This window comes from Dendrobates tinctorius, unplaced genomic scaffold (assembly GCF_039654945.1).
Source record: "Dendrobates tinctorius isolate UK_male_01 unplaced genomic scaffold, ASM3965494v1 ptg000028l, whole genome shotgun sequence".
NCBI lineage: Eukaryota > Metazoa > Chordata > Amphibia > Anura > Dendrobatidae > Dendrobates > Dendrobates tinctorius.
In genome coordinates, this window is record NW_027361696.1 from 26620202 (window position 1) to 26646612 (window position 26411).

Here is a 26411-nt window from a genome sequence, read left to right on the forward strand (position 1 = left end):
TGAACCAGATGATGATGATCTAAGAAGGAACTGGGAACATATCTGCCAAGGGAGCAACGGCACGCGCTTTGGGGTCTGTCCGGCAACTAAGATTCTTGTACCTGTGGACTGCAGAGCTCCCGGCATCCACATGCAACCTACAACCTGGTTAATTGACCTCCAGCTTAATATCTCTAAGTCTTATACCATTATTGTTATATTTTACTCTGACTGCAAATCCACAGTAATTCCATTGTATAACTTACTGTATATTTCTGTAATTATCTAGTGCGCCCTTAAGGCAATTAAACCATAAAATTAATCTTGGGCTGGTTCTTTTACTCTGATTACGAATCTTAGAATACCCAGCGGGTAACAGGACATCCTCCCTGGCGGCCATTTGCTCTAGGTGCAGTTCCCTTACTGACCTGAGAGACAAAGGGGGCACCGGAGAGCTGTGCCTGTGTAGTTACGTCACATTGCTGATGTGGGAGAAACAGGTCTCCTTCACAGTATAGTTTATAGGCACAGAGGAAGAGCTGTCAGGAAATTCAGGGTGTAAACAATTTCTAACCCCATGGAAGACTGCATGGTCTGAAGAGTGGGGACGCTTTAGCGGACCTCCAGATCATTTATAAATTCTTTTCTGCCTGGAAAACTAACTAGGATGAACCTAGTGACTTTATAATATTGACTCATACTATACAAATGCAGTGGGTACGGAAAGTATTCAGACCCCTTTAAATTTTTCACTCTTTGTTTCATTGCAGCTATTTGGTAAATTCAAAGAAGTTCATTTTTTTCTCATTAATGTACACTCTGCACCCCTTCTTGAATAATAAAAACAGAAATGAAGAATATTTTGCCAATTTATTAAAAAAGAAAAACTGAAATATCACATGGTCATAAGGATTCAGACCCTTTGCTCTGTATTGAGTAGATGCACCATTTTGAGCTAGTACAGCCATGAGTCTTCTTGGGAAAGATGTCACAAGTTTTTCACACCTGGATTTGGGAATCTTCTACCATTCTTCTTTGCAGATCCTCTCCAGATCCATCAGGATGGATGGTGAACGTTGGTGGACAGCCATTTTCAGGTCTCTCCAGAGATGTTCAATTGGGTTTAGGTCAGGGCTCTGGCTGGGTCAGTCAAGAATGGTAACAGAGTTGTTCTGAAGTCACTCCTTTATTTTAGCTGTGCTTAGGGTCATTGTCTTGTTGGAAGGTAAACCTTTGGACAAGTCTGAGGTCCAGAGAACTCTGGAAGAGGTTTTCATCCAGGATATCTCTGTACTTGGCCGCATTTATGTTTCCTTCAATTGCAACCAGTCATCCTGTCCCTTCAGCTGAAAAACACCCCCGTAGCATGATGCGGCCATCACCATGTTTCACTGTTGGGATTGTATTGGGCAGGTGATGAGCAGCGCTTGGTGTTCTCCACACATACAGCTTAGAAATATCACCAAAAAGTTCTACCTTCATCTCATCAGACCAGAGAATCCTATTTCTCATAGTCTGGGAGTCCTTCATGTGTTTTTAGCAAACTCTATGCGGGCTTTCATATGTCTTGCGCTGAGGAGAAACTTCCTTCGGGCCACTATGCCATAAAGGCCCGACTGGTGGCGGGCTGCAGCGATAGTTGACTTTGTGGAATTTTCTCCCATCTCCCTACCGCATCTGTAGAGCTCAGCCACAGTGATCTTGGGGTTCTTCTTTACCTCTCTCACCAAGGCTATTCTCCCACGATTGCTCAGTTTGGCTGGACTGCCAGGTCTAGGAAGACTTCTGGTGGACCCAAACTTCTTCCACTTAAGGATTATGGAAGCCACTGTGCTCTTAGGAACTTTGAGTACTGCAGAAGTTCTTTTGTAACCTTGGCCAGATCTGTGCCTTGCCACAATTCTGTCTCTGAGCTCCTTGGCCAGTTCTTTTGACCTCATGATTCTCATTTCGTCTGACATGCACTGTGAGCTGTGAGGTCTTATATAGACAGGTGTGTGCCTTTCCAAATCAAGTACTATCAGTTTAATTAAACACAGCTGGACTCCAATGAAGGAGTAGAACCATCTCAAGGAAGTGATGCGCCCTTGGGGCCGTGGAATACTCGGTACCGGGGCGGTCATCTTAAAGGGATGTGTCACAGTGGCAGTGACCTGGTCCGTGGCCCCAGGTGGTCATGAAAAGTAGTATTGATTAGGGATAAAGTTTATGTAGTGATTCGAGATGCCAGTTGGAGTGTTCGACTTTAATATAGCCGGCACTGCAGATGATCCCTGGGGGGGTAGATGGTGATGGCAGTGCAGATGTTAAACCCCCTCCAACCAGGGCTGACCCCCAGAGATTGTGATGGAAGTAGAAGGCACAGAGTAATAAGTCAGGAGACAAGGAAAGTCACTTTATCATTTACTGTAGTTCAGCTGCAGTTCAGAGGAGATATTACAACTCTCACCAGGTTACAGTCTGCTCTGCAGAATGGGAGTTACCATTCTCTCTGCTGTGACTCGGTGTAAGCTTCCTGCTATTCTAATCCCTTCTGGGACCAAGGCTTCCCGGAGTTTGAAACTTTCCAGTATAGCCACTACTCACTGTGTTTTCCTCCTCTGGCAATTTGCAGCTTGGATCCTGTGTGAAGCTCCAGTTCCTTCTTGCACAATCTTTCACTGATCCCAGTTTGCTGCAGTCTTCCAGGGGAAAACACTCTTCTGTTGGTTGTATAAACTCACAGTCTCTCAGCTTACCACCCTGCTCTGAAAGCATGGATGGCCCAGGGGCTGATCCCTGATTCTTATTAGCTTTACTCGTGGGGTGAGCACATGTCATGGCTTCCAGGAGCGTTCTTCATTCTCCTTCTTCTTCACTGAAAACAACTCTGGACTCCACTCCCTCCCAGTTAGGGCAGGTCTGCAAAGCTCTAAGCTTCAGACAAGTAAGGGAGTGAGGTAAATTGTGTGTGTGTGTTGTGGTCTCTAGCAGAGAAAGCATAACTCCCATTGCTTACAAAACACATGCAAAACGTACATATTTAACCCTTTTGGGGTGGTAAAGACGCAGGGCGCCACAGAGGATCACAAGGAAATGGAGAGCATGTGACTTAAAAATGAGTGTCTGAGCAAAGGGTCTGAATACTTATGACCCTGTGATATTTCAGTTTTTCTTTTTGATAAATTTTCAAAATTTTCTTCATTTCTGTTTTTTTTCAGTCTAGATGGGGTGCAGAGTGTACATTAATGAGAAAAAAAAGAACTTTTTTGAATTTATGGCTGCAATGAAACAAAGAGTGAAAAATGTAAAAAGGTCTGAATATTTTCCGTACCCACTGTATATAATATAATGAGTATATATAATTCAAATAGCTTAATTGCATACATATTTAAGCATGTAGCATTGCCGGCCCAAATGAAGGCACATTTGCAGTCAAAATGATTCAACGCCTTGTTAGTGCAAGGTAATGATCTCTTTTTTCGACTGTTTGGACAACTCTCATGGCAACCAAAGAATAATAGCTGCATACTCATTAAGAATGTTGTCAAAAGCCAGTCTGTCAATGTATCATGTCTGCAGCAGGTCATAACAGCCAGAGGGTCTCTGTTAAGTGCTAAAAGACGCTGGTCATGAAGAGGTGAATAATCCTGCAAGAGTCAGTAAAATTCACATTTTATACAGAAACTTCTCTTTACCTTATTTTACATTCTTCTTATTTGATGGGTCTATTGCAAACAGCAGAAAGTTTGTAGATTTTACTAATGAAATGATTTTGCCATTGAGGAGGGGAGGGTTGAATTAGAGCTGAATTATTACTTAAATGTTTACATTTACCCCAGAGCATCGCTCTGTTTATGTTTCCGCTGTTGGGACATCTGCCCTCAGCATAACCTGGGGCAATGTTACTGTAACAATAGTTCTCATTGTCCCAAATGTTACATAATATCCCTGGTGGCAACATAGAACTGGAAATGAAGTATAGGTTAGATATAAGGACCCACCCAGCCAGTGCTATATAAGCTGCCCTTCCGTGGGGAAGAACATCAGTACTGCAACACCTGACATAACGCAAGTACCAGCTTCCACTGAACTACAACTCCTCTCATCTAGACAGAATAATGGCTGCACATCTTTTCCCATTCCGTAGAGAGCTCTGATACAATGTAACAAACCCCGCACCTGTGTCATGATCAGGGCAGATCAGCATTCACTGTCAGTGGGCAGAGGTCTGGAAAATGCTGAATATTCTAATTTCATTGTTTCTTTTTTACAGGAAGAAACTTCAGAAGTGAAGATGTCGCCCATCTCTGCCCTTCTGCTGTCATTGCTGGGTGAGCGTTTATTACGCCTCTTATTTCTCTCTTTCGTGTTTACGGAGTTTTTCTAATTTCAGTTTTTATTTCCAGAAATTGTTGATCAGTTTGATCAGTTTGATAAATATTTGTATTGATCTTGACACATTTTGTGTCATTGTCTCCATTCCAGGGCCGGACTGGGACAAAAAGCAGCCCTGCCACACAAATCCCACCAGCCCACATACTATAACACTCCCCCCACACCCGATCAGTGGATTTTGCTATACTTTGTCATGCCCTTCAACACTCCTCTTAAAGGCGTTATTTGAAGAGCCATGTGTGAATGCCGCCGCAGTGCACATGATCAACCGCTTCTTTAGAGCGCCGGTTCTCGGGATCATGGGGGTCCCAGCGGTCGGACCCCAGACACTATATAGGTCTCATGATAGGGGATTACTTGGCATAATCCATTTAAATGGGTTTTCCAATATATACACTGTATTTTTCGGACTATAAGACGCACCTAGGCTTTAGTGGAGGAAATTAGGGAAAAAAAAACTGAAGCAAAAAATTATAATTCTGGCAGGAATGGTCACCCTCATCCCTATATTGGTATGCAGGGTCCCCAGCTCATCCAAGTATGTATGGCCCCATCCCTATCCTGGTATGCAGGGCTCCATCCTTTACCTGTTATGATTGACCCCCATCCTAGTCCTGGTATGCATGGCCCCATCCTTATCCTGGTATTCCAGGGATGAGGAGGTATGCATACCATGATGGTGATGAGGGCCATGCATACCAGGATAGGGATGAGGAGCCATGCATACTAGGACGAGATGGGGCCCTGCATACCAGGATAAGGAAAGGATCATATCAGAATAAGGATAGGACCAATCATACAAGGACCGGGATGGGGGCCAGTCATACCGGGTTGATAAAAATAAATGAATATTCATTGCCCTCCAGGCCCATGGGGGTGAAATGCAGTGAATATTCATTTCTCTTTAGCAGCGGGCACAGGAGTTAGCCGCAGCCGCCGGCTCCTGCCTCTGTAACTGTAGAAAAATATATATATATCTTCTTGCACGGTTGAGAATCAAAAGTAAAGGCAATGTTGAATTGAGGATAAAATAAATCTTGTTTTTAATTGTTCATTTCAAAAAATGATTACAAAAATGAAGAAAAGTAAGTTCATGACATGCAGTAATTATTTGAAGAGAAAACGAGCATTGTTCTTACATATAGTCTTGAGCAGCTGTCCGGGTGTTAGAGAGTCTCAAGGGATATGAGATCTCCTGAACAAGAGTTAGGCCGGCTTTATATACTATTCTGACCTATAAACTACAACCACATATGGTGGCTTGCCACTATGTTCATAAGTTCTTCCATATTAAGTGAACCGTAGTTATTTTAACAATATGCATACAGTTATTTATGCATTACCTTAGTCTGAGATATTTAAGCCTAAAGTCTGAGATCTTTAGAACCATTCATTATCTCTAAATAGTCACATTTTGACAGCTTTGACTATTTTGACCTATACATTTGACAAGAGAGACAGCTGTGTGAGCCAAGGAATCCAGAATAGCTCAGTCACACTCTAACCAGAGCCTCTGCTAGCTGGACTAGACTCTGTATGTGAGAATTAATCTATATGAGAGAATTAATCTATATTATAGAAATACTGATATTTTACAGTCCCCCCTGATTATGATTTGAGACATATCATAATCAATCCTAACTCATTCTCTCACCATTCGTATCACATTCATTCTTTATTCTGAAAACCTTGTATCAACATCTGCCCTGAATGTCATCTGAATTTTCAAACCTATTGTAAAAACAAAAATTAAATCAGAGAGTTATATTTTTTTCGTTTTAACATCTCTCTTAAAATATCATCTTCCTTTTTCATTTCTATCTTTATATTCTTATAAATACTCCTAATTTTACACATAATAATTATTTGATATATTATACACAGCAAAACTATGATAAATAAAATAACGATCGGATTAGACAATACATTTCCTGCTGCCATTTTCGCTGAAGACTGTGACCAACTGGTTACAGATTTTCCTAAATTTCTCCACCAAGATGAGCCTGACATACTCGTCCATTCATGTTCAATATCATTTAGATTACCTTGTTCATGTCTAAATACAATTTCAGCTTCTTTTAATTGTTTTGTCAGCAGATTTAATAAACCCTTGTCTTTCTTTATTTCATTTGTCCACAAATCCCAAGGAAATTTATTGACTTGTGACAAATTGAACTGGATCGGAAGGATTTTCAGACGTCTTGAGCTTATTGACGTAATATTAATACTTCCTTCCTTCTTTGTGAGAGTTTTAACATTTCCCTCAATACAATATAAACCCATTGTCAGATTTTCGACATGTACACAAGATGAGAAGAATGCAGAAACTGCTTCTTTTCCTGACATGACTTGGAAACAAGTTTTGTTAGCGCTTACTGGTGTCACCAAGTCATGTATCGTGTGGACATTCTCAACTCTGGCATAACAAGAAGTATGATTATGGAAACATGAATGATAAATGACTTTATCCTGTCCAGGTAGACACATTACCTTGGAAACAAAATTTAAGCATGACGAAATGTCTAATTGTTCAGTGTTGATACCATCAAATGCAAAATCTGTGTACTGTAATTGATAATATAACAATTGTGTAGGACTGACAGGAATTCCCAGAACACCTATAGGAACCAGGGTTTCTTCTCTTCCTGACACTGGAATCAATGATGTTCCTACACAAATGTTCTGTTCACATCCTAACCACTTATTTACCCACAAATCTGTATGGTTTAACGCAAAGTTATATTCTATGGGCAAATTTCTTATTAGCCCTAAAGGGGTAATTCCACTTTGTAAGGCTTGTGCAATCATTTTCAGATTGGTGGAATATTCAATCTGAATTTCTAGACATGTTTTGGCCACTTGAGATTCCTGTTCACTTTCCATCAAAGCTAAAGTAGCATCTTGAAGATGTGATACAGAAGATCCCAATACAGTAGCAGTGTTCAAAACCATCTTTTCAAGGACTTGATTCAAGCTTTTCTGAATCTTTACCCCTTTTACTCCAATATACCCAATATTTTCCAGATCTGATTTAAGTGTATGAATGTCCATAGTGTTAATTAAACTTCCTACTGTTCCTAATCCCCCCAAAATACCTTCAAACACTCCCCTCTTACTTCTAACCTGTGTTGAAGTTCTTTTCCCAAACCATTGTTCTATTCCCATCTCCATGTTAGTGAGATGTGGTTGACACTGGGGATATCTAGAAGAGATTTTCCAGTTAGACATGTTAAAGGTCCATACCATGGTCAGAAACACTCCATCTCGTAACAGAGGTTTAATTTGGAACTGATTGATCTGAAAAGGAGTAGATGGTTGAAATCTTGTCTGTGTGCATACATTATCTACTGCTGACCATATATTTACCTTTACATCTCTACATTGTTTGTAGTTATATTTCGTTAAAATGCAACATTGGTAAAGTCCAGAATCCTTAGGAGATGGATTATCTACAGAAAAAATAAAATCCTTATTTAACCATCTCACGTTACCGGATTGACCTCTGTGTATAACATTTGTTGGACCATTTGAAAAACTTCCCAAAAATGATTTATCTTTGGTCCATATTAACAAAGATTCTGAAGGTAGCTCTAACCTCGTGCTGCATTTTAGTAATAAAGGAGACATATTTTCTTGACTATATACTGCTTGTGGTGTAACCCTTACTTCTGGAGCTATAGTATTTGAAACTGTAAAAACTACAGATACCTGTACTTGTACTGGTTCTCTGGTTATCTGAAAATTCCATGTTTTTACCCAATCCTCGTCTCCTTCTGTAATAGAAAGAAATGAAGGATCTAAAACTTTCCCAAAAAGTTGTGTCTTTAACAAAGCATCTGTTTTGGATGTTTCAACTTTCCCTTTTGCGATCATATCATTTGTAATGTCGCCTGACCACACAGCTTTCTCTTCACCTCTTATCTCTATATTCCAGAATAACACATCTGTAGGACTACATTCCCATGTGCCTGTCTTATTATTGTGTATATAATCTCCTTGTAACTGTGTGAACTTCGTCTTAGGTCCTGTGGTTGCGTGTAATATTATGTCAGTGTCATGTATGAAGTGTAGCTCAATACAGCATTTTGCACCAAAACCCATGCAAATGTTTCCAGTAATATCTACTGAATCGTCCGGTATGTCCTCATCTATTAAGCTTTGTAGATTCGTTCCTCTTGGTTTCCTTGGATGTAAAGTTCCTTTGAAAAGTTCCTTCACTTCACTAGTATTTGTTCCATGGTGTGAAATATCTTCAGCGTAGATCACAGTTGAAACAGTACAAAACAGCAGAAATGTGATTCCCATCAGATAGTAGCTTTTCCTGGGCAACGTCTTTTTCTCCTGAAGGATTGGTGTTGAATCCCTTCCGTCAAAGACGTGGAGTTTCATATTCCAGTTCTTATTGGAATCCATTTCTTCCTAAAAGAAATGCAGTATCATTATTTTGCAATATACAGTTTGCATTGATCAACATGTACCCACAATTTTTGTTGTCTGCGGGTATTTTTAACCACCTTAGATGCTCGTTGCACAAGTATCATCACTTGTCCCATGGTTTCGATAATTTCAAAGGGACCTTCCCAATTACTTTCCCAAGGTCCATTCTTCCTGAAAGTTTTAATCATCACTAGAGCCCCTTTCTTGAATTTGGATACATATGGTGGCTCCATTCTCTGCATTCTTGATGCAGCATGTGGAAGAATCGTTTTCAAATTTTCCTGTAACAATTGCAACCATTTGGACCTTACAACAGCATCTTTTTGTGGTGTAGACAAAAATGGTTCATGAGGAAAAATCAATGGCATTTTTCTTCCTGTCATCAGTTCAAAAGGAGTAAACTGAGTTGTGGCAGAGGTTGTTCCTCTTACACTCAACAGTACAAAAGGTACTGCATCAACCCAAGTATTGCCTTTGTCCAATAACATCTTGGCAATTCTGGATTTTATTGTTCTATTCATCCTTTCCACAATACCAGCAGACTGTGGATGGTAGGGTACATGAAACTGTTGTCGTACCCCTAGAATAGCACAAACGGCTTGCATGATTTTTCCTGTAAAGTGACTTCCTCGGTCAGAGGTGATCATTCTTGGGATCCCCCAAGTACAAAAGACATGATTAACTAATGCTCTAGCTGTAGACAAAGCATCATCTTTCCTGACAGGTAAAATTTCAACCCACTTAGAAAAAACATCTACCACAACCAATGCATACCTGAGACCATTTTTACCTGATGGTAACGGTCCAATGTAGTCGATTTGTAACGTAGACCATGGACCCTCTGCAGGTGCGATTCGGAGTAGTGGCGGTTTCTGTCCTTTTGGTCTTGGATTAATTTGGGCACAAATGAGACATGATTGAACAACACTTTGCACTGTCTCTTCCATCTTTTCCCAGTAAAATTTCTCTCTGAGAATGCCTAACAATTTTTGTTGGCCCAAATGACCCAAACTTTCATGATTGTATTTTGTGAACTCAACCTGTAGATGTCTTGGGACAACAGGACGCAACTCCCCGTTTAAGTCATGACACAAAACCCCGTTTTCACAAACAAAGGGAGGTTTTGGATCAACCCGGGAAGCAACAAGAGATGAGTCTTTTTCTTGTTCTTCCGCAAAAGAAGGGATATGCGTGTCTGTTCTTTGAACTGCTGAAACCTCGAGAGGTTCAGGTTCAAACACCTCTTCTCCTGTCAGGGCTGCCTCTTTGGCTAGCATATCTGCGGTTGCATTTCCAACAGATAATTCATCATCAGATTTTTTATGGGCCGGAACCTTGACAATAGCAAAACCATTAGGGTTTTTTGATGCTATCCTGAAAATTGTCTTCAGTGTGTCACTGTGAACAAGAGTCTTATTAGATGAATCTACATAGCCTCTTTTTTCCCAAACTGACAAGTAATCTGTCAGTGATCTTACAACATAAGAGCTATCGCTGTAGATTGTAATGGGACACTGATCATCTGCTTCATTCAGCTGTAGTACCATTTTTACTGCTTCTAGCTCTGCTCTTTGAGCTGAAAAATGACTCGGTAATTTGTGCTTCACAACCTGTCCTCTGTTGGGATAAAAAATGGCATATCCTGAATAATAGTGCCCATCTGAATAGAATCTGGAACCATCTACAAAAATTGGTTCGTCTGTTACCTCTGCTTTCCGTCTGAAAAGTGATGGACTTGGATCCTGAAAAGACTGTAAACAATCATGAGTTTGTCCTTCATATTGCATCAGCTGAGGAAGAACATATTTGGCCTTGTAATCTACCTCAATTTGTTTGGGAGACAATGACAATAACCAATGAGCAAATCTCTGATGTGACCCACCTGGGATATTATTCTCAAAGAGAAGTTTTAATGTAGAGTGAGGAGTTTGCAAAATGATTTTGTTGAACCCGACAATATGTTCGGTTGCTTTGACTGCAAAGTACACACCTACCAAGTGTCTTGCACAGGTCTCAAAACCTTTTTCAACAGGTGAGAGAAGTTTTGAAAAATAGCCCAAAATTCTCCACTCTTCCCCATGTAATTGCAGCAATACAGCAGAAACAGATGTTCCTGATGTATGCACTTGCAAAGCAAATGGAGCCGAAGGATCTACTGTGGACAAAGCAGGTGCATTTTGTAAATTCATTTTCAATTGTTCAAATGAGGTTTGCTGTTCATCACCCCAAGGACCAAAGTAATCACTGTTTTCACCTTTCAAAAGATCATATAAAGATCTGGCCTTATCTGCAAAATTCTCAATGAAATCCCTTGAATAATTCATAAGACCTAAAAAATGTCTCAATGCCTTGTGTGATGTCGGAATTGGTAGGGAAGCAATTGCCTCAATTCTTTCCTGCAGTGGCTGTCTTTTTCCTGGACTCAACAGCACTCCTAAAAATCTGACCTCAGTCTGCATTAATTTGACCTTTTTGGTGTTCAATTTCAACCCTGCATCATGCAGCAACTCAAACAATTCTGTCAGAAGAGAAACATGTGTCTCTTTATCCTCTGTAGACAATAAAATATCATCCACATATTGCAGAATGCAATCAGGCCTCGAAAATCTGGATAATACCTTTGCCAATGCCTGATGAAAAACACTAGGTGACAAATGTGCTCCTTGAGGTAACCTGCAAAACAGATATTGCTCGTCCAAGAAAGTAAATGCAAACTTATACTGACAACTCTTTTCAAGAGGTATACTGAAAAAACCATTGCTAATGTCCAGTACAGAAAAGTATTTGGCCTTTGCATTTAACCTTGCCATCATGTCATGAGTATCTGCCACAATTGGTGTGACATTGGGTGTATGCTTATTGAACATCCGTAAATCCAATATCATTCGATAAGAACCATCAGATTTCAAAACACACCACAAAGGATTGTTACTTACAGAATTAGCCTTTCGGATAACACCTTGATCTAACAATTCCTGTATGATCTTTGACATAGAGTCAATTGATTCTGGAGGCAATTTATACTGACGCTGTGGCGGGGGATCACGCCCCTCCACATTCACGATAACGTCTTTCATTGTTCCAACCTGATTCCTGAACTGAGCCCAAAGAGAAGGAAAAAGCTGTACAATTTCTGTCAATACCTTGTCATCATTAGTGTCAGGCCACAAATGGTCAGATGACACCACATCATTCAAGCAAATACTTCCAACATGGCTATAATCATTAGGATCAATGACTACCGGTTTACAACCATTGGAATCTTTCCAGATCACTTGATTTCCTAGGTCAACTACCCATCCGAATTTCTGCATAAAGTCTGTGCCAAGTATATTTTCAGAATCACGACAATACCAGATGTCAATTTCTGTTTTGAAAGAACTAGGTATTTCCAAAATCACATTGGGAACTAAGGTTGCTTTAGTTCCACCTTTTCCACTGAAACCGACAATTGTACAAACTGGTGAATCTGGGTTTAGCTTCAAATCAAGGTTTGTAACACTTAACTGAGCTCCTGTGTCAATGAGAAATACAACATTCTGGCCTGCTAAACTTACTTTGATAAATGGTCTTCCACAGTCATCCAATGTAACTCGAGTCACAAATTCCAATGGATGTGGTACAGGAATAGTCTGTGATTGTCAGAAAGATGAAGGAGATGGGAGAAGACCAGTGTCCTTTTTAAAAGACCTTGGAATTCTATCCCTTGACTCTGTTTCCTTCACTGTCATCTCTCTGATCTGTCTGATTAATGGTGCATATGGTGACTGTGTTTGTCTGTTGGCAGTATGAGCAGGTGCAGATAATTGTAATGCAGGTGCGGAAGGTGTGGTGTATGATTTTGGCATGAGTCCGTTTTCCCTTCCAAGCTTACCTGTTCCTTGTGTACCCATCTCTGATTCTGCTCTCAAAAATTTCCTGCACTGCCACTTCAAGTGTCCAGGTATACCACAAAAATAACAATGGATATTGTTCCTTTGTGTAGTATTTTTACCTCTATGCTCAATGTAATCCCTGCTCTTGGAGATTACTGTGACTCTAGGTTTCAGTTGACTGTTTTCCTTCTCATGAACTACCGCTATTTTAGCCTTGACCTGATTTTGTTTCATGGATCTCCTTATTCTGTCAATAAAAACTGTTGCTTCTTGCAATGATGGCTGAGTGTTAGCCAATTGCACTGAGGCAGGATCTAAGTACTTGAACTTCTTTACAAAAAATTTGATCATGGATGCTGGCTCTTCGTGAGGCCCGAGATCCATTACCATCCTATAGGCCTGTTCAAACTTTACCAAAAAAGAGAAAGGATCTTCAGAAATATTTGTTTGTAAACTCCCTAAAATATCAACTGTAGGCATGTCTTCTCCAGTTGTAAACAATACTAATTGTCTAAGTCTGTCTTCTTTTGTACTATGTGCCATTTCATTCTCATCATTTAATCTGGGTGTGGTCTGTAATCTTTTTCCCATATGTGAAGGTAACCAAACTTTGAATATTTTATTCTTTTGCTCATCATTCAGATTGTATTTGTCTGTGTTTGATTCAAAAGTGTCCGCATTATAAAAGGCATCCATCTTATCATTGTAATTTGGAATGTCTTTTACAATTTTCATTAGCTGATCGTGTATTTTCAGATTAATGCGTGCTGCTCTGTCATGTAATTTTTTCCGTTGTAATTCTACTGCCTCTAATTCCTCTACTGAAGCATCTGGATTTTGCATATTTGGTACAAATGATGAGGCAACACCGTCCTCCTGTTTACCTGTTGATCTTGTGTTAACAGAAACCCTCTTTATATCTTGTCGTAATTTAGACAATAACTCTGTCCTGGTATCTATTTGATCTTCCAATTGTTCTATATGCTCTGACAAAATCAAACAATTTGGACAATCAAAGTAATCCCCGTCAGACTCTTGTGTGTCACCTGGTGTGTCAGTGTGATTAATGTCTTGTGTGACAATGCATGTTTTATAGGTGTTAGGTTCAGTTTTCTCAAAGACTAGGCTATTATACACATGGACTAGCTGCATAACATTCTGAAGTTTCCTTTGTAATTTTCTTACTGAGAAAAACCTTTTGTCAATTTTAACATTTTCTGCCTCACATTGATTATACAAACTAGACCATAATTGGGCATCCGTATGATTATGAACAAACTTGAAATCTATGTTACTTTTCTTAGCATAATCATGTATAAAATCCATTATATTTTTTTCTCACCTATTGAGAGTCTTTCCCGTCAATGGATGGTCCTCTGTGTCCTTATGCAATCCTCAGATCTCCGTCTGGATGAGACGCATGCAGCTCTTTACGATCCTCACCCGTCGTCTTCAGGTTCAGTGTGATTTTTGTGCCGTGAAATAGTGGAATTCCTGAGGAAGCTTGTACAACAGGTGGTTTTTTAGCAGAGTTCGTGCTCCCCCCTTGCACAATCGAGGAAGGAATGCCAACCAAAATTAGCACAAAAGATCAGGCTGGCTACGGCTCGCCAAAATGTAGAAAAATATATATATATCTTCTTGCACGGTTGAGAATCAAAAGTAAAGGCAATGTTGAATTGAGGATAAAATAAATCTTGTTTTTAATTGTTCATTTCAAAAAATGATTACAAAAATGAAGAAAAGTAAGTTCATGACATGCAGTAATTATTTGAAGAGAAAACGAGCATTGTTCTTACATATAGTCTTGAGCAGCTGTCCGGGTGTTCGAGAGTCTCAAGGGATATGAGATCTCCTGAACAAGAGTTAGGCCGGCTTTATATACTATTCTGACCTATAAACTACAACCACATATGGTGGCTTGCCACTATGTTCATAAGTTCTTCCATATTAAGTGAACCGTAGTTATTTTAACAATATGCATACAGTTATTTATGCATTACCTTAGTCTGAGATATTTAAGCCTAAAGTCTGAGATCTTTAGAACCATTCATTATCTCTAAATAGTCACATTTTGACAGCTTTGACTATTTTGACCTATACATTTGACAAGAGAGACAGCTGTGTGAGCCAAGGAATCCAGAATAGCTCAGTCACACTCTAACCAGAGCCTCTGCTAGCTGGACTAGACTCTGTATGTGAGAATTAATCTATATTATAGAAATACTGATATTTTACAGTAACCCACTGCTCCACCGATGCCACTCTCCCACCTCCCCACCACAGCGGGTTCATCCGGACTATAAGATGCACCCGCATTTTCCTCCACATTTTGGGAGGAAAAAAGTGCATCTTATAGTCCGAAAAATACGGTATTTTTTATTTTCCCATAGTATTCCTGAAAATAATAAACCAATATTAACCCTCCCAAAGACCAATGTCGCCTCTCCAACAACAGGACAGGAGTGGTATTGTGCAGTGTATATATACAGGACAGGAAAAAATGGTATTAAGCAGCAAGGCTGCCACTAGGAATTTTGGGGTCCCATACTGGCAAAAATTTTCGGGCCCCCTTGAGACTCCGCCCAGGCTCTACCCCAGCTCCGCCTCCATCCTTCGAACCTTCCACAGTCCCACGGCTCACTCTTGGAAAAACTCAACTTCTCCACCACGTCCTCATCAATCAGATATTAACTGTTCCCATCAAACACTAGATCACATACATAGCTAGCAGCTTTTGTTCTGGCCGCCATGACACGGTAGACTCATTTGGCCGAACCCTACTCTATTCTAACTTATTAAATATAAATATATTTTTATGTATTTTTCTTTAAGGGAATGAGTCACAAACAATTTTTTTAAATGACCATTGATACAACATACAAGGGACAAATATCGTCACACCATCACCAGACCACATAATACCACCACATAGTGACTTATAATACCACATACAAGGGACAAATGCCATCACACCATGACCAGACCACATAGTGACCAAATAATACCACATACAAGGAACAGATATCACCACACCATGACCAGACAACATATTACCACCACATAGTGACTGAATACTACAATACCGATAATTAAAAAAAATAAACACAATACTAAGTGACATTCTACACAGGAATTCTGTGTTTACTGTCAGTGTACAGCTAATACAGTGATCACCAGTGATATTATACACAGAAGCTCTGTACATAGCATACAGTGTCAGTGTACAGGTAATACAGTGATCACTGGTGACATTATACACAGGAGCTCTGTATATAGTGTCAGTGTACAGGTAATACAGTGATCACCAGTGACATTATACACAGGACCTCTGTATATAGCATATAGTGTGCAGGTAATACAGTAATCATTGGTAACATTATACACAGGAGCTCTGTACATAGCATACAGTGTCAGTGTACAGGTAATACAGTGATCACTGGTGACATACACAGGAGCTCTGTATAAATTGTACAGGTAATACAGTGATCACTAGTAACATTATACACAGGACCTCTGTATATAGTGTCAGTGTACAGATAATATAGTGATCACTGGTGACATTATACACAGGAGTATAGCATTAGTGTACAGGTAACACACTGACTCACCAGTGTCGTCTCTAGCTGAAGTCCTTCATCTTTGCTTTTCTTTTTCATGCAGCGCAGACTGCCATCACCTCTTCCAGTCATCTCTGCATAAAATAACACATAGTTACCTAGAGCACCGCTTCCAGAGCACATTCCCCTCTTTTTTCCTTTCTTCTACGCTACACATCTGAATTCAGATATGCACCCACCATTAATACATAAGTGGCTATTATGCAACCCACCATTCCAAATATAAATTATAATATACCACTGAGCCCCTTCTAGCTATACATAGCCACTTTTCCCACCTAAAAAATATATTAATTAATTAGCACCTGTACTCTTTTCCCCAATTCATTACCAGTCACTGCATACTCAACGACCCCCAACATGTACCTCTTGCTCCCGCGACTCATATTTACATGCCCCTTCCGCACCAATTCATTGTCATGTCTTCTCTCTCCCACTCTCTATTCATTATCAAAAGCTTTTCCACCACATTCAATACATCATTTACTTCCCCACCCTCAAAATTCATTATTATTTGCTCTTTCCCCAGATCATCATTTGCTCTTCTCACCCTCAATTCAATTGCTGTCCCACTTCCCTCATGCTTAATTCATCATTTGCAGTCTCCCATCCCCTTCCCCCCACTTCATCATGTGTAGTCCCCTTTACCCCTTGTCGTCCTTTGCAGTTCCTTTTAACACCTTCCCCACATCATCATGTGCAGTCTCCCTTTAACCCCCTACTTCATCATGTGCAGTCCCCCTTTAACCCCCAACACCGTCATGTGCAGTCCCCCTTTAACCCCCCTCCCCACATCATCATGTGCAGTCCCCCTTTAACCTCCACATCATCAAGTGCAGTCCCCCTTTAACACCCCTCCCCACATCATCATGTGCAGTCCCCCTTTAAACCCCCTTCCCACATCATCATGTGCAGTCCCCTTTTAACACCCCTCCCCACATCGTCATGTGCAGTCCCCCTTTAACACCCCTCCCCACATCATCATGTGCAGTCCCCCTTTAAAACCCCTCCCCACATCATCATGTGCACTCCCACTTTTTCCCCCCACATCATCATGTGCAGTCCCCCTTTAACTCTCCTCCAACATCATGTGCAGTCCCCATTTATCCCCCCTCCCCACATCATCATGTGCAGTCCCCTGTATATACATCATCAGCCCAGGCTCCCCAGCCCCTGTATATACACATTATCAGCCCAGGCAGGCCCCCAAGTCCCTGTATATACATCAGCCCAGGCCCCCCAGCCCCTGTGTATACATCATCAGCCAAGGCCCCTGTATATACATCATCACATCAGCCCAGGCCCCCCCAGCCCCTGTTGTACTGTATATACACATCATCACATCAGCCCAGTCAGGTCCTCGGGCCTCAGCACCTCTATTACAGCCGGTGCTGGGGCTGATGCATTTTAATTTAAAGTGCTTCTGGGCTGCCTGGGAGTATCTCAGTCTCTTACTCACCCAGCCAGACCACTCGGCATCACTGAATACATGATTGCATCATTGCACTCAGCCGGGTAGGAGCTTATCTGGATACCTGATAGGTCAGTGCTGCAGCCATGGACGGGAGAGCAGAGCGTGCTCTCTCCGCCCTCAAAGAACGTCTGACGTGCATCATCACGTTGCTTGTTCTTCTTATTCCCTAGGGTGCCCCCCCCAGCCTTCTTGCCACTGACTGATGTGCACACCTGTAAAACCATCGCCGTGCCCGCAGACTTAAAGGGCCGGCGGCAGGAAAAACAGGCCGGTGGCCACCGCATCAGCTGGCAAGCGGCCAGATGAGCAGGCGCCGCCAGCCAGTGGCCCACAAGGGACAAATACATAGCAGCCCAGCGGGAAAATGCCTGACTGGGCAGATTATCAATCCAGGCCTGCTCCATTACTCTGCTCTCTGGTATCAGCAGAAATCGTATATTAGCTTTGGATGTGAATTTAACCAGACATCTGATTGTGCTTTTCAGGGACAGCCTTCATTCTGATCACCGCACAAGACCTGCAAAAAAGTGAGTATTAGTCATTATTATGCTCTAACACTTTTTTTTTGTATGTCACTTTTAGGGCTCATACTCACTTGCGAGAGCCTCACACGATTCTAGTGCAAGTCTCTCGCATGAAAACTCGACAATGCCGCCAGCTCTGGGACTGGAGTGTGCGGCTTCACAGAAATACATGTAGCCGCACGCTCCGGTCTCAATGCTGGCAGGAGTGCCAGATTTTCATGCGAGAGACTTGCACAAGAATCGTGTCAGGCTCTCGCAAGTGAGTGAGTATGAGCCCTTATATTTACTCATTGCTATTTTTGCAACCCCGGGCGCTGTGAGTAAATTGACCCCTATTAGCAATGGTGTCCCCAATACCTAGTGATCATTTACTTGACAAAATATTAAAGGGTGTGCACATTTTTTGCAACCAATTTTCCAATGGCTTCAATGCATTTATATAAAAAAAAATGAAGCAACTATGCAAAAATCTCCCAGTGTTTTGTGCACACAGCTCCTATGCAAAGTAATGTGTCTCCGATGGTTGCAGACAAGCAATCCTATTTAGCAGTCACATCTCTCAATAATCTACAATGGAGAGAAGATATGGTAAAGGCTGTGGAGTAACACATGATTGCAAGAGCAAACTTAATACAGGGTTTATTTGTAGTGTATAACTGCAGGGTCACATAGATCTGCATAGTAGCTGTAAACACAAAACGGTGAAAGATTTGTCAAGAATTTTTGCATAGTTAGACAATTTATTTTGTTTATGATGCACCAAATCAATAGAAAAATTTGGATCACTATAAAAGGGATCCTTTCTGATCCACTACTTTTTGGTATCTGCCAAATATACATGCTGTGTGTGTATATATATGTACTATGTATGCTTTTTTCTATGAGAAAACATACTCTCTTATGTAATTATTGTTAAATACTGTAATTATGTAGACCCTTTATATATCCAGCATTTGCACATGTTCATGGACCAAACCGTCGCCGCGATGGGTGAAATAAAATAGCTCTTTTTTCACTAAAAATGGTGTGCTGCCCCTGATTTTTGGATTTTTACAATTGAGGTTTGATATTTGCCTGGGGTGCTTTGCACTTTCTGTTTTCTCTTGTGTTGCTCTAACTTTGTATATATATATTGTGAGGTAGCGCTGTCATTCAGGGTTGGGGGACACTCGCTTGCAGCGATCAAAAAACACATCCGGCACAGGATTTTCCAACAAATCATAGTCCATGAGGTTTATTCATCCTTCATAAACCTCCAGCAGTAACATGCAACAGTCTTACAGCAGGGTATCTTCACACTGGAGCTCTGCTCCCCTATAGCCTTCCTAGTCACACAGACTGTGCATCATCTAGCCAGCAGGCTATACAGTCTCTCAGTAGTAGTCCCATCTCCGGGTTACCTTGCATGCTGCTTTACACTGCAAACGTTCCTTCCCTCTCCCTGGGAACGGTCAGGCACATATCGCCCTTAGTCACAGCGTCCACATGTGCTGTTAGTGAGGAGATCCTTCTCCACACGGGACCTTCCAAACTGGACCAATCAGGTCCCAGCATTCACCCCTTGTGGCCAGACCTCAGGTACCTTATATGGTCCATAACCACACCCACAGGTGATCACATGACTATGACCTCACACAAGGTCCTATTGCATACAGCTACACACAGGCTTCCCTGACACATTGTAACGGAACGTACTACTCAGCAGTACCTCTGCTGATCATTATGATCTTTCAGTATCCTACACCTATCAGGGTAATGGAAATGCTTATACTGCTGTCCTGGGACACCCACACAGCGCCCCCTAGTGGACACAGCGGCCACTGCACCACAATATATATATATATATATATATATATACACACACACAATGATAGCAACTTTACAGGAAGGCTTTTAAAGTTCCATAAAACCGTAGTTGCAACAAAGACAAACACCACAATTGTTAAAACTTATCACACAAGTTTTCCCAACAAGTTTCGCCATTAGTTCAGCTTCTTCAGGGGCTTTAGCACAAGTAAGGTGGTACGTTCTGCAGACAAGCCATCAATGCAGTAATATGTACAGGGGTTTAACAAAATAATGGAAACACCTGGAAAAATCAACAAAAGTTAGTTTAATATGGTGTAGGTTCACCTTTTGCGGGGATTACAGCCTCAATTATCTGAGGTATGGATTCATGCAAGGTGTGAATTGTTTCCAAAGGAATTGTAGCCCATTGTTCAGTTAATTGGAGCTACTACTTAACCATTGTGATGTAACTGCTCATAGTCATGTGAAGTCATGGATGCTGTATAAAGTGTCTTTCATTTTCTCTTGCCGAACGATATGTCACTCATAGAGTTGAGCGAAATGGGTCGGTCAAATTCATAAGTCGCCGACTTTCGTTAAAGTCGGGTTTCATGAAACGAAACCCGACCATAGGGTGAGTTCAGCCATGAGGTCGGCGACCAGAGCGCCAAAGTCGCGTTTCAAATTATGCTTCCAGCGCCCTTTTTCAGCCAATGATGGTGGCGCACATTGTGGGCAACGTGATGACATGGGCAGCGGTCACCACGATCTTTGAGAAGGGCATGCAAGTGATTGGCTTGCTTTGTGTGGCATCACAGGGGCTATAAAAGGGTGTGCATGCCGACCGCCATCTTACTTCTGCCGATCTTAGCATAGGGAGAGGTTGCTGCTGCTGATTCTGAATAAGGGAGAGCGTTAGGCAGGGAGGAAGAACAAAAAAACTGCTTCTGCTGGTAGCGATTTTCATTGTACAACACAACAGTTTGTGTGCAGTGACAGGGGAGGCTATATTTTGGTGCATCAGCTCTGTTGGTTATTAGGCTGCCTTATAAGGCTCCCTGATAGCTGCATTGCTGTTTGCACACTGCTGAGCAAACTGCTTTTTTAAAAGCAAAAATACTTTTCTTCCTCTTTTCTGCACAGTTACCAAGCGTTCATTTTTCCACACTTTTGTGTGCAGCAGTCCTGCTTATTAGGCTGCCTGCTGCCATAGTTGGACTGAGAGCATCATTGTCAGCCTCCTAAAATCTCTAGGGAGATTCAAATTCTCCCCAATACTATATAGACCTTGTACTTTGTCATACACCAGCCACTTTCAGCCTATTAAATTGAGGTGTAATCTATAGTGGGCCTGAGATAATAGTTCAGCCTCCTAAAATCTCTAGGGAGATTCAAATTCTCCCCAATACTATATACACCTTGTACCTTGTTTTACAGTACCATATAGCTGGTGGTATTTTGGGTACATTTTCCCAAAAATGAGGAAGTATGGTAGAAGAGGCCGTGAACGTGGGCGGGGGTTGCCAGCTGGTACTGATGGTGGTGGTGGTGGTCGTGCATCTGCTGGTACTGGCAAAAGCACAATAGCACCTAAGGCAGGAGGTGTTGAACCTGCGCCATCATCTGGCTCCACAAGGCCTCGAAGTCTCCCTTTTCTGGTAGTAGGTAAACCGCTTTTAAAGCCGGAGCTTCAGGAACAGTTTTAGCTTACATTGCTGACACAGCCTCCAGCTCTATCGCATCCTCTTCTGAAGTTTCAATGAATAAAAGCATTGAGTCGTCTGTGGAGGCTCCTGGTCAGGAACAACACCTTTCCTTGTGTCCTTCACCCCTACCAAAAGTGAAGGATGCGCAGGCCACACTACAGATTACTCCATGGAGCTCTTTTCACATACCATGCCTGGGTTATCAAGTCAAATCGTGAATTCCCCAGTCCAAGATGAATCTGACATGGAGTGCACTGATGTACAGCCACTGGTAGATTTTTCTGCTGGTACATTCACTCAGAGCACTACATTGTCCTCGCAGTGTACTGAGCCAGAATCTGACCCTGATGAAACTCAGGTGCCCCTTCCCGCATACTATACCACCTTACACGGTGACACAGAGGAAGGTGCACATGAAATTGAAGAGGAGGTGATGGATGACCCAGTTGTTGACCCAGATGGGCATCCATTGGGGGAAGAGGGTGCCGCTGCCAATAGCTCAGAAGAGGAGGAGGAGGATCCGCAGCAGTCATCGACATCGCAACAGCTGATAGCTGGCAGGCCCGTAGCAGTCCAAAAACGGGTTACAAAAATCAAAAACGTTGCAGGACAGCTTGGCCAGACGGTCAAATTAGCACAGCGTGCAAGGCCTCAAAATGTCTTCCATAGTAGGAAGAGTGCAGTCTGGCACTTTTTTGAACAAAATCCTAATGATCAGGCAAAGGTTATCTGTAAGAAGTGCGCAAAGACCTTTAGCCGAGGGAAAAATCTGAGAAATTTGAATACCAGTTGCATGCTTAGACATTTAAACACCATGCACTTGCAAGCGTGGATGGACTACCAAACCTCATGTACCACATGTGCACCTGCTCCGAATAAAGGTAGTCAGCAACGCTACATCGCTTCCCCCACTGTAAGCCCACCGGTTAGCACACCACCAGCAGCAAATGTTGAGGTGTCGTTGCAAGGCCAAAGCAGTCAGGGAATCACAATGTTATTGCTACGAAAGACTGAATCTAGGCCATTGCTACGAAAGACTGAATCTAGGCCATCAGCAAGACCACCAACACCATCACCAACCCTTTCACAGTCCGCCATGTCCACCGCTAGTTCCACCATATGCAGCTCTCAAGTCCAGCTCACCCTACCAGAGACTCTGAGTAGGACAAGAAAGTACTCATCCTCTCATCCGCGTACACAGTGTTTGAACACCCACATTGCCAAACTAATCTCGTTAGAGATGATGGCCTACCGGTTGGTTGAAAGCGAAGCTTTTCACGAGCTCATGGCCTACGCAGTACCACGCTATGGCTTACCCAGTCGGAACTTCTTTTCTCGAAAAGTCATCCCAGCCCTCCACCTGCATGTGAAAGACTGCATTGTCCATGCACTCAAGCAATCAGTGAGTGGAAAGGTGCACCTCACAACAGATGCATGGTCCAGTAGGCATGGCCAGGGCCGTTACGTGTCCATCACTGCGCACTGGGTTAATGTAGTGGATGCAGGGTCCACAGGGGACAGCGGCGGTGGGACAGTGCTGCCTAGCCCACGGTATAGGAAACAGTTGGCTGTAGGCGTTCGACCCTTCTCCTCCTCCTCCTCCAGAAGCGTAAGCTCTTCCACAGAGTGCAGTCGCACGAGCACTCTATCCGCAGCTGCCAGTGTTGCACACGAGGTGTCCCACTATCGAACAGCTAGTGGTAATCATCAGCAGGCTGTGTTGAAGATGATGTGTTTGGGCGACAACAGACACACCGCGGAGGTACTGGCCGACTACTTGCAGCGACAAACTGAGTCATGGCTGGGCAGTCTACATCTTGAGGCAGGCAAGGCAGTTAGTGATAATGGCCGGTATTTTGTGGCAGCCATAGCCCTTTCAAAACTCAGACACATACCTTGCCTGGCTCACACCTTGAACCTGGTGGTGCAGTGCTTCCTCAATAATTATTCGGAGTTAACAGCCCTGCTCCATAAGGTGCGAAGACTGTGCTCGCACATCCGCCGGTCGCCCATACACTCCAGTCGTATGCAGAAGCTGCAGCGATTGCTCCACCTTCCCAAGCACCGCCTAATTATCGACGTTGAAACAAGGTGGAACTCCACCCTGCACATGGTTCAGAGGCTGTGCGAACAGAGGCAGGCTGTAATGCATTTGTGGGAGGATACACGGGCAGGCAGTTTGAGGGCAGACATGGAGTTGTCTGATGTGCAGTGGTCGAAGCTGAAAGACCTCTGTAAAGTCCTTCAGTGTATTGAGGAATGCACATGGCTGGTAAGCGCAGATGACGCCATCATAAGCATGAGCATCCCACTTATGCGTCTGCTCATGCAAACTTTGATGCACATTAAGGAGCAGACGTCTGCAGCCGAGGAGGAAGTGGAGGAGGGAAGCCTTGATGACAGTCAGCCATTGTCTGCTCAGGGAACTCTCTTGGACGAGGTGGAGGAAGAAGAGGAAGAGGAGGAGGATGATGAGGATGATTATTTAGGGGAGGAGGATGCTTCTCAGGGGGCAAGAGAAAATGTTGGCATGGCAAGGTCAGGTACAGGGTTTGTGCGTGACTGGAGGGATGTGGATTTGCCAGAAAGTGCTCCTCCACCCAGCACTCGCAGTGCATCATTGACACCTGAAACATTGGCCCACATGTGTGATTATGCCTTGCAGATCCTAAAAAGGGACCCCCGCATTGCCAAAATGATGAAGGATGACGACTACTGGTTGGCCAGCATCCTGGATCCACGCTATAAAGGCAAATTCCAAAACATCATGCCACAGGAGAACCTAGAGTTAATATTGGCTAACAAACAAGCAACTCTGGTAAACCGTTTGTTTGAGTTATTCCCAGCACACAGCAGCGGTGATGGTTCTCACATGAGCCATAGGAGGCAACATGGAAGAGGTGTTCGTGGTGCACACATCCGAAGTGGCGTTGGAGACAGGGGTTTCATGACCATGTTGTGGACTGATTTTTCAAGTACCGCTCACACGACTGGTAATACTGGATCGATTGAAAGTGACAGGAGACAGCAGTTGTCAACTATGGTTACAAACTACTTCTCCTTCCTTATCGATGTTCTCCCTCACAGGTCATTCCCCTTTGACTATTGGGCCTGTAAACTGGACACCTGGCCTGAATTGGCACAATATGCCTTACAAGAGCTCGCTTGCCCTGCTGCTATTGTGCTATCTGAAAGAGTCTTCAGTAGAGTTGAGCGAAACGGGTCAAAAAAATTCAAAAGTCGCCGACTTTGGGAAAAGTCGGGTTTCATGAAACGAAACCCGACCCTAGGATGAGGTCGGCCACGAGGTCGGCGACTTACGCGCCAAAGTCGCGTTTCAAAAGTTTGTTTTGCGCTCTTTTTCAGCCAATCAGGATCCACGGACACTGTGGGCAACGTGATGACCTAGGCACGGGTCACCACCATCTTTCAGAAGGGCATGCAAGTGATTGGCTTGCTTTGGTGGGCGTCACAGGGGGTATAAAAGGGCGTGCACGCCGACCGCCATCTTACTTCTGCCGATCTTAGTATAGGGAGAGGTTGCTGCTGATTCTGTAGGGAGAGCGTTAGGCAGGGAAGAAGACAAAAAAACTGCTTCTGCTGCTAGCGATTTGGCCTGCACAACACACAAGTCACTGTGTGTGCAGTGCAAGGGGAGGCTATATTGTGGTGTATCAGTGGTGTTGGTTGTTGGGCTGCCTTTTAAGGCTTCCTGACACGCTGGCATTGCTGTTTACCCACTGCTCCGCAAACTGCTTTTTTAAAAGCAATCCAATCTCCCTTATCCTCTAGTCACTTTTGTCACAGCTGTGCCATCGAGCGTGTCACATAGCGCTCAGATATCAGTGGGCCTCACACAATCCACAAGTGTCCAGTGTCCAAAAGTGTGCGCAGAGATTCAAAATCTCCATTATCCTCTCGTCACTTTGGTCACAGGCAGCTGTGCCATCGAGCGTGTGACATAGCGCTCAGATATCAGTGGGCCTCACACAATCCACAAGTGTCCAGTGTCCAAAAGTGTGCGCAGAGATTCAAAATCTCCATTATCCTCTCATCACTTTGGTCACAGGCAGCTGTGCCATCGAGCGTGTCACATAGCGCTCAGATATCAGTGGGCCTCACACAATCCACAAGTGTCCAGTGTCCAAAAGTGTGCGCAGAGATTCAAAATCTCCATTATCCTCTCGTCACTTTGGTCACAGGCAGCTGTGCCATCGAGCGTGTCACATAGCGCTCAGATATCAGTGGGCCTCACACAATCCACAAGTGTCCAGTGTCCAAAAGTGTGCGCAGAGATTCAAAATCTCCATTATCCTCTCGTCACTTTGGTCACAGGCAGCTGTGCCATCGAGCGTGTCACATAGCGCTCAGATATCAGTGGGCCTCACGCAATCCACAAGTGTCCAGTGTCCAAAAGTGTGCGCAGAGATTCAAAATCTCCATTATCCTCTCGTCACTTTGGTCACAGGCAGCTGTGCCATCGAGCGTGTCACATAGCGCTCAGATATCAGTGGGCCTCACACAATCCACAAGTGTCCAGTGTCCAAAAGTGTGCGCAGAGATTCAAAATCTCCATTATCCTCTCGTCACTTTGGTCACAGGCAGCTGTGCCATTGAGCCTGTCACATAGC

The 26411-nt window shown here is 42.9% G+C and overlaps 2 protein-coding genes across 2 annotated transcripts in view; one reads left to right on the top strand and one right to left on the bottom strand.

Annotated features, from left to right (window-relative positions):
• The first annotated feature begins 4001 nt into the window (after positions 1-4001).
• The window catches only part of LOC141085245 (SCO-spondin-like), a 48808-nt gene continuing 26398 nt past the window's right edge, over positions 4002-26411 (top strand). Inside the window, exons 1-3 of the mRNA XM_073570517.1 lie at positions 4002-4124; positions 4235-4292; positions 18248-18289. Of these exons, the coding sequence (XP_073426618.1) occupies positions 4256-4292; positions 18248-18289 (79 nt within the window). The 5' untranslated portion in view covers positions 4002-4124; positions 4235-4255. The remainder of the gene's footprint in view (positions 4125-4234; positions 4293-18247; positions 18290-26411) is intronic.
• Positions 5447-14219, bottom strand: LOC141085244 (uncharacterized). Its single transcript, XM_073570516.1, has 2 exons — positions 14011-14219; positions 5447-8775 (listed from the first exon to the last, which is right to left on the bottom strand). Exon 2 carries the CDS (start codon positions 8767-8769, stop codon positions 6106-6108), a length of 2664 nt encoding a protein of 887 aa, XP_073426617.1. The 5' UTR covers positions 8770-8775; positions 14011-14219; the 3' UTR covers positions 5447-6105.